The sequence below is a fragment of the Callithrix jacchus genome, chromosome X (assembly GCF_049354715.1).
Source record: "Callithrix jacchus isolate 240 chromosome X, calJac240_pri, whole genome shotgun sequence".
Taxonomy (NCBI): Eukaryota; Metazoa; Chordata; class Mammalia; order Primates; family Cebidae; genus Callithrix; species Callithrix jacchus.
This window is the reverse complement of record NC_133524.1, coordinates 25,088,166-25,097,099: the sequence shown is the minus strand read 5'-3', so window position 1 is coordinate 25,097,099 and position 8,934 is coordinate 25,088,166. Positions and strand designations below refer to the sequence as shown.

Here is an 8,934-nt window from a genome sequence, read left to right as displayed (position 1 = left end):
TGGACCACCTCAGTGCTTAGAGACCCTTCACCTAACCCAGCAAATCAGAGCATCACACCTGGAAAAAGAGCATTTTCACAGGAAGATTTCTCTCTCCCTTCTCTCGTCCTCCCCACCCCCAGACCAGAAGATACAATATTGAAATTGTAATTGGGACTGTCAGCTTGACCAACCCAGAGACCCCAGCAAGTCATGAGATCCACCCAAGGTGTCATTAAAGGATGGGAAAAGGGACTTGGTGCTGCGTGGTTGAAAGCAGTAATGGGGAAAAATAAAATGGTTTCACCTGTATAGTCTACCACTGAGTTGAGACCCATCAATGCATCAGTTCCATGTACCCAGGCACAAGGCATAGACTTCGGAAGAAGACAGAAAGGGAACTGAAAAATCAACCGTGCCACTTAATAGCTTTATTGCCTCAGGCAAGGCCTATCTGAGCCTGTTTCTCCACTTGCAAGTAAGGATAATAATACCTAATGGACATTATGACTAGGTTATTAAAAGGATTAGAGGCAGTGTATATAAATGAATAGAAGCTACTATTTATTGATGCATGTGTTGACACATAGAGAGAGGGGCTCCTCGGAGTTTCCCATGACAAAGACAAAAAGAATTAGTAAAGTAGAAATAAAAATAAGGAGTGAGGAATGCTGAAGTGCTAACCATAAATGTAAACGCAGCAATTTAAGCTACAAATTTGGTTTTGGGTTTCCCAACAGCTGACGCACAAAGAGAAACCTCAGAACTTGCACAACTACAGTTATCAGAAAGGAGAAAGGATGCCTTCTCAGGAAAGACAAAGCTTTTCCTGGTTCCAAATTTCAAAAGCAACATCTCAGAAGTTTTTCTGCATTGGCTTGTAAATTACCTGAAACCTTAACTATTCTTTACCAAGGGGTTCTAAAGCTTTAGAACTATGATGTGTAATTGAGACTGGGACAAATTATTGAAGGTGAGTGACCTAGATCTCTGTACTCCGAATCACAATGGTATTCTGCAACAATTACTCTCCTATAATTCTTTAAATTCTCTCAGTTGAGCTTTCCCTGCTACATTCATTGTGAGATCACCCAAAGGACAATTAGACTCACCCCTTCCACCTCAAATAAATGTTTTTATTTCCAACTCATGCGGAAGCTTCAGACTGAGGACAGATTTAAATAAAAGTATAGATATATTTTTAGATGAAACAGCTACATTCAAAAGGCTCTTCTCTTACCCAGATGTAATTCTGGCCTACATTGCAAAAAAGCCTCTCCCTTCAAAGGCCACAGTCGCCTTTCAGGGGCATTGGCACATGAAGTAAACAGCCTTTGCAAAACAGTACTATAGGTGAGCTCTCCCTCCCCAACTGCAGAGGCACCTCCACTAATCTGCATATGCTAACGTGGGTTTCCAGGGAAGTTGCCAAAATAAGCTCCTGTCCTCCCTCACCTTTACTTTAATCCCCACATAGGTTTTGCTTTTACCATATGGTAATTATTTCCAAACCACAAGTGCAAACACTCACTCTGATTGGAAAATTAGCAGATTTCAAACTCAGGTAATTTGTCCCTAATGAGGAACTTGTTGAACTGAATTTAACAATTAACTCGCACACCCTTTGCTGCCTGCAGCTATGGCAGTGAAGCAAGGGAAGACAGAAGGGCTAGACGAGGGCTGGGGCCTGGACTTTGTGTACAAGATAAAGGTTGGGATGAGGGGAAAGTATGTTAATGGGGCTGTAGAACCATCAGGAACCTGACTGTTTAAATGAATATAATATCTATGAATTCACATGTAAATGAATTTCAAACATATGCCAAAGTAGAATAGTATAATGAGTCTCCATACATCCATCAACCAGCTCCCACAGTTATCAACTGATGACTGATCAAGTTTCACTTCTGCAGAAGGAGCTAGAGACCCAGAAGATGCACAGGAAGGAGGTGCAAAAGGAAAAGGAAAAGTGCGATGCCTCTCCTCTCTCCCACTCTCTCAGGTTCCAAGCACTTTAGGGTAGATACAGGTTGGTGAGTTGACTACTGGGAAAATGAGTGTCCTCGTAGGTATTTTGCATATGGCTGTGCAGAGCCTGGTAAAAGACTGACCTTTTCCACCCTCCTTGCTCCATGGCTGGAGCCACCTGATCTTCACCTGCAGGTCCTGGCCCAGGTGACCATAGGCCATGAGGATTACAAGAAGCTCCAGCCCGGTACATGCAATCAGCATCATATATATAACTCCACCTGTGTGCCTCAAACCCAGGTCACGCCTCATGCTCTGTCCCCAGAATCTGCTTTGCTCCTGTCCCTCTAGAACTGTGCTGACCCGCATGATAGCCACTAGCCATACATTTTTCAAGTTAAACACTTGCAATACAACTAGTGAGACTGAGGAACTAATTTTAAATTTTATATACTTTTAATTAATTTAAATTTTAAAACCCGTATGTAACTCAATTATGGGGAAAATTCCAAGTATGTTTGGAAAGTGAATCTACATTTTCAACTGGAAGGTTTATAAAAATCTAAATACAGGACAAATATTTCTGATGAAAATTTGGTATATGAATTGAGAGTCTCTGGAGTTGGAAGTCTTATGTAAAATGTCTCATTGAGAATTTAAAAATATTGATAATATAGGAATGATATTTGAGATATATTTGGTTACACAGAATTTATTAAAAGTAATGTCCCATTTCTTTTTATTTTAAAAAATGTGGCTAGTAGAGAATTTAAAATTATATATGGGTCTCATATTATACTTCTATTGAATAGCACTGCTCTAGGGCTGGGGTCCTCTCTTCACTTGCAATTATCCTAAAGGAATATAATCCTGTTCCCAAATTCCCACCCTGTGACAAAGGCTCAATTCTGCCTGACATGCCCTATTGTGCTGGGCCTACCTGGATTTTCCTGGATGCTCACCTGCAGGCCTACTTCTCTGCAAACTGTCAGAACATTCTAGGGACTACTGCTTACACAAAACCACTTCATCATTCTGCTGTTAAGCCCTGAAGGTGAAACTTGCAGAGAACTAATTTGAATTTGTCCTGGGATAGCATCCAGGTTCTCATGATACTAAAATAAAGAAAAAGTTTACTCATAAATTGCAGCCAGCTAATGTTTTCAAAAGGTACCCTGTATCAAAGTACCAAGTAGCTGGGGATCATTAAAAGGAAATCAACACAGATTGCCAAACAGTCATCTGAAACAAAGCTGAATTTATTTGCCTGCCTAGGAAGAAAGAGCCACATCACTTAAGCACAAGTTTAGCTAGTGGCTCCATGTAGTACTTGAAAGGACCAGATAGAGAACAAAGGAAGGAAGTAGAACAAATCTGATGATACTCTCTTTCCAAAACATTTTCATCACAGTTCAGGTCTCTGGCTGGCACCCAAAGCTAAGCAGGAACTCTTCTTTGCAACCAGCTGTTGCCCTGGTTCGCTTCTTAGAAGTGCAAACACCATTCCCAATTATGCCCAGGATGATCTGATAGACTTGCTGTCACTCAGAAAATTCAACATGCTTGCTTGAAGTTGGCCAGATCTTTCTTTAACAGCATCAGTAGCCTGTTAGTTACAGGGTTTGTCAAGTAAAATTAACCAGTTACCTGTCTCTTCACGGATGTCTTTTGAAATTGCCAGATCAAGCTTCCTTTCATTTAGTTAAGGCAAAAGGCAGAGAAACATACCTGTGTACTTACAAAAACAAATATTATATAAACAGGGAACCCTTCAACGGTGTAACAGAGCAAAATTTAAGAGGCACTAAAACCAATACTTGTACACAAATGTTAACAGCAGCCCTATGCACGACAGGCAAAAGGCAGAAAAAAATCAACTGTCCGTCACTGGATGAATGAACAAAACATGTTACATACAAACAATGGAATGTCATTAAATCACAGAAAGGGTTGAAATAGCAACACCTTTTACAACATGGATGAACTTCAAAAACATTATGCTGAGTGAAACAGGTCAGACATAAATGACCACATACTGTATGACGACATTTACAGGAAGTATTTAGGTAAATCCATAGAAACAGAAAGCAAACTGGTGGTTGCCGGAGGCTAGGGGTGTGAAGATGACAAGCTAGTGCTTAATGGGTACGGAGATTCTTGGTGGGTGATGAACTTGTTTCCGAACAGAAGGGGTAGTTGTACAACATCATGAATATACTAAATGCCACTTTACAATTGTACTTTAAATGGTTGGTTTAAATGGTTCTGTGATTACTCCTTGGTTGTTAGGAAAAAGAAAGACAAAACAAAAGGGCAAAGAAGTTCATGGTTCTTTGAGTCTCCCTGGAACAAGGAAAAAAATGAGGGAGCAGGAACTGCTGAACAACTGATGAGGAAGAATAAAGAGAAAAAAGACAGAGAAAGAAGGGGATTCTACTTAAGAAACAAGGTACAAATATTTGAAAAGCTAACAAATAAAATGGATTTTCAAATGTTTTGCTATTAACTTCTTACAAACAACCTACAAAAAATGTAAATGATTTTATAGAGAGAGAATACAAGACATCCAAGAAGAGCCTTTTCAAGGCCAGTGAGAGAACGTGGCTCTGGGGGGTACTAGGCACAGACAGGGCCTTTGAAAGGGCAGGGGACTGTCACACAAGCAGATCTGCCACCAATTCCATTCCACAGCTTTGGAGGTCTCCAATGTACTCAATCGCAGTGTGACAAGCATCACTGTATTGTACTTTCTTTTCATTTCATTTTTCGAAATGAATGTGTAATAATTTCATTTCCTATATTGTGCATAAAACTGTTAATCTGATGGAATTGATAGAATATTAATAGAATGGAATTCTTCTGAAAGAGGGTTCTCAGAGTTCATAGGTCACTTTCATATATATTATATAGTGAGACCATTTTTAAAAAGCAATGACCTTCATGTCACATGAGACAGCCGGGATAAATCATGAGGACGTTATGCCAAGTGAGATAAGCCGCTCACCAAATGACAAATGCCATATGATTCCACTTGCATGAAGTGGCCAGGGTAGTGAACTCATAGAGATAGAAAGTAGAACAATGGCTGCCAGGGACTGGGTGAGGGAAAACGGGGAGTTGGTTGGTGTTCAATGGGCATGAGTTTCAGTGTTGCAAGATGAAGGTCTGGAGATCCACAACACAATGGGGGTGTATTTAATACTACTGAACCATGCACTTAAAAATAGCCAAATTGGGCCATTTTAGATTGCTATGTTTTTACCCCCATTAAAAAAATTTAAATCCCACTCTTCTTGTTAAAATAGTAACTTAAAATTAAAATCTTGTTAAAATACTAACTTAAACATTGTTGGCATTGCCATTTTATGGCTGTAGAGAAATTATACATTTCACAAGTTTAAACTCAACCCGGTTGGGAATTGGACACTTTAAAACACTATATTAAAAATAATTATATCAACAGCAGCAACAACAACCAAAGGAGTAACTTAAGCAAAACAATGCTCCTTTAGGAAATCACTTTCCTGTTTCTATATCAAAATCAGTGGACTGTGCTTCTGTGTCAAGTGTGAACCTTAAAATGTAAAATACTGACACATGAAAAAACCAAAACTCAAGTAAAAACTGGGAATTCATTTGGGTCAGTGCTCCACTGCTTTTAAAAGAGAGATAAACTACCACAAGCCTCAGGGTGCTGGAGGGGTTGTCTTGCCTCCCTTCCTCTGACCCACAGACTGGCTCCCTGCTTGCCTACCTGGATGTGGCTGCACTACTGGAATAGCACCTGTTGCCAAAAACAGTGGCTGCTGCAGGACTCTCAACTGCTGCGTCTGCGGCTGCGGCTGTGGTTGTGGTTGAGGCTTTGGTGGCTGTGGCTGTGGCTGCGGTTGAGGCTTTGGTGGCTGTGGCTGTGGCTGTGGCTGCAGCGGCTTCAGCTGCTGCCTCAAGACAGGGGGGAGCTGGGCCTTCTGCTGAGGAACCCGGGCAGAGTCAAGCACAGCCGACACAGCTGCTTGGGGCTGGGGCTGCAGACCACTTCTGGCTCCAGTGAGGTTCACGTTAAGAAGTTGCTGAGCAGGGAAGGCCTGCCCTTGAGTGCCCAAACCTTGTGTGGAACCCCGTGGTCCTGGCTGAGGAGGGTGAGCAGCTCTGGGCTGCTGCAGGAAAAGCAGCTGACCAGGCTGATCCTGTGAGCCACTCAGAACCACAGAGCCCTGCAGAATCTGGAGGTGAGTCACAGGCCTGAGACCTTTAGGAGTATTTAGGAGAAACTGAACAGGTGCTGGAGAAGATGCCTGTACTGCACCAGGCCTTGCATCTGGTAGTGAAACTCCTGAGGACTGACGGCCCCTCCCACTGTTTCTTGCAGGAGCCGGGCCACCAGAGCCAGGGTCCTGCACAGGCTTGGAACTGCTCCCCAAAGCCTGGGCTCCGTGGACTGGGCCCACCACATTGATGGCCTTTAGGCCAGTGGAGCCTGTCCTGACTGGAATGGCTGGGGCTATTTTTGCAAATCTGGTTGGGGGCTGTACAGTTGGAGGGGGCCTGATAACGTGAATCATATGCACAGAGGACTTCTGAGAATTACTTGGTGCTGCAGAAGCAGGAGGAGCAGTAGCAGAAGGAGGAGCAGGGGGAGCGGGAGGAGCGGGAGGAGCGGGACCAGCGGGACCAGCCGGACCAGCGGGACCAGCGGGAGGAGGAGGAGGGGGAGGAGGAGGAGGAGGAGGAGGAGGAGCAGGAGGAGGAGGAGAAGGAGGAGGAGGAGGAGGAGGAGCAGAAGGAGGAAGAGGAGAAGGAGGCGCAGGAGCAGCGGCAGCAGCAGTGGCAGCAGCAGGAAATGGACGCTTAAGAGACCTGCCTGCCTGTTGTGGGGGAAAACTGTTATCCCAGGAACTCTTTCCTGAGCTTGAGGGAAGTTGGGTGTAGGGAGGTGGATGTTTCTCTCCCTTCCCCAATACTGAAGCCTGGACCCACACAGGCTTAGGCTGTTCTGGTGCTTTCCCTGAAGAGAGCTGACTGACACTGGCTGGGCCACTGGAGCTGAATGACATCTTGTCTGGACCTTTGACTTTGCTCTGCACTGATTCCTGGGCCCAACTCACTGCCCTCCCAGCATCAGCCTCTGGCTCAAGCCTGAGACCAGCTGAATAGTCACCTGGCAAGGGCTGGCAGGGAGACTTCTGGCCCTTCTGCCTGGCTTTTTTACGTGGCCGTATTTCACCACTGAGAAACGGATCATTAAACGACTGCATCACGCTCGGCTTGGTGTCCCAGGCCTGACAGCCAGCTTCCCATCCAAATCCGAAAGGGTCTTCTACCTCCTGGGCTGGCCAGATTGGAAACGGGGGGTCAGCAGCTGTTACAAACTGACTCCCTTTAGCAAGCTGCTCCACATCCACTTCAGAAGGCATGGCCAAATCACAGGGTATACTTTTCCACATGTCTACACAACCTCCTGCTTTAGCAATGTCCAGCTCACAAGGCTGACCCGCTTTTTTTTCTTCTTTTTGGCCAGAAATTGACACTGTTAGCTCAGGAGGGGGTGGATAGTCAGAATGCTCCTGCTGAGGCTTTACAGAGGGCCATGAATACCTCTTGAGGCACCGTTTCATCCGGTCGGTATTCATCTTTTGCCTGTTGTACAGCAGCCTGTTTTCAGTGCAGGCAACTGCTACAGAAGGATCAAGACACAGTGGTTCAGCTGTCACTAAGGTCAGTTGTCTCTCAAGCTCAAGTTTGTCCTCCTGGCTCCATTTCCGGCTATCTCCTGTCATTGACTTCACATCATGGGCCAAAGTCTGCATCGTTGGGCGTAGGAGAATATGCCTACTTTGGTAACCAGGGGGTTGCATATTACTGGACTGCCTGTAGTCACGGACTTCTACTATGACACATCCACTATGAAAAATGTTAACTGAAGCTTTATCCAGGACATCAGCCAAAGCAGGGGGTAATTCTTCTGCATCCAAATAGTTGAGCAATGCCGTTTCATCATAAGGCAGTCGAATGGTCTCTGCAAAGGACCCGTCTTTTCTCTGGAGCATCACAGAATACCCCTGCTTGCCTGGGTATAGATTGACCACTAAACACGGCAAGGAATCTCTCCTAACAAGCTTTTCTAACAAATTTACATTGCTTCTCAATTCCTGAACATCCTCAGGCTCTTTTCCACATTCCTCAACATAAATGTCATAAAGTTTTTCCTGTAGAGTTTTTCCCGCCCTAGGTGAGTATCTCCTGCTAGGAGGTCTCTGTTGGGCACTTTCAATGATATTCTCTGCGCGATCCAGAGCCTGTTCTAAATCGCGATCCATTGTAACAGAAAACAGAGGCCCTAAAAGGAGAGAAAACGCATGTGTGTTGGTGAAGCGGGGTGGCTGTCGCGGCTGTCATATTAATCTACAGGCCCACAAGACGCCGCCAAGTCCACACTGAGTCCCGCAAGATGCCACAAGTCCACACTGACTTCAACATGGGTACCTGCCCAGAAACCCGCCCCCAGGGAAGAGCTACAGACCACTGTTTGGGGGTTTCTAAAAACATCGGTACCTGAAGGGTCGTCGTCACGGCCGGCTGGGGCTTCGTGTCTCTGCCTGCTGGACCGGAAGTGAACCTGAGGGCCGGGGTCAGCGCCTGGGCCCGTATGTGCGCATGCGCACTCGCCGCACACCGCTGGTTCCCGCTCTACTGCCTCTGTGGCCTCCTGGGCGCGAGGCTCACCCGCCGAACTTCCGGTTCTGCGGCCCGCACTTACATTCGACTACTTGCCATTTTACTTCGAAAGCGTACGTGCAAAAGCACAAGTCACCAACAACAGTACAGAGGCATCATTCTTACCGTTCATAGACATCAGTTTCCACAGGAATGCCACTGCCGGGAAAGTCACAGAAAGTTGTCACCGCTCTTGGTGGAAACTTCAAGAATTGTTGGCTCTTTTGGAATCTCTTGCCATCAGTGGCAGGGCTGCTGCTGGTAATCATCAGC

At 45.1% G+C, this 8,934-nt stretch overlaps 1 protein-coding gene across 1 annotated transcript; it reads right to left on the bottom strand.

Moving 5' to 3' along the window:
* Nucleotides 1-4,527: 4,527 nt before the first annotated feature.
* FAM48B1 (family with sequence similarity 48, member B1) lies at nt 4,528-8,548 on the bottom strand. The gene is made up of 2 exons (XM_035289432.3): nt 8,500-8,548; nt 4,528-8,284 (listed from the first exon to the last, which is right to left on the bottom strand). Exon 2 carries the CDS (start codon nt 8,262-8,264, stop codon nt 5,634-5,636), a length of 2,631 nt encoding a protein of 876 aa, XP_035145323.2. The 5' UTR covers nt 8,265-8,284; nt 8,500-8,548; the 3' UTR covers nt 4,528-5,633.
* Nucleotides 8,549-8,934: the final 386 nt, after the last annotated feature.

Bases quoted from the DNA above. Each gene is read 5' to 3' on its own strand.
- FAM48B1 (XM_035289432.3), bottom strand. From the start codon at position 8,264: ATGGATCGCGATTTAGAACAGGCTCTGGATCGCGCAGAGAATATCATT.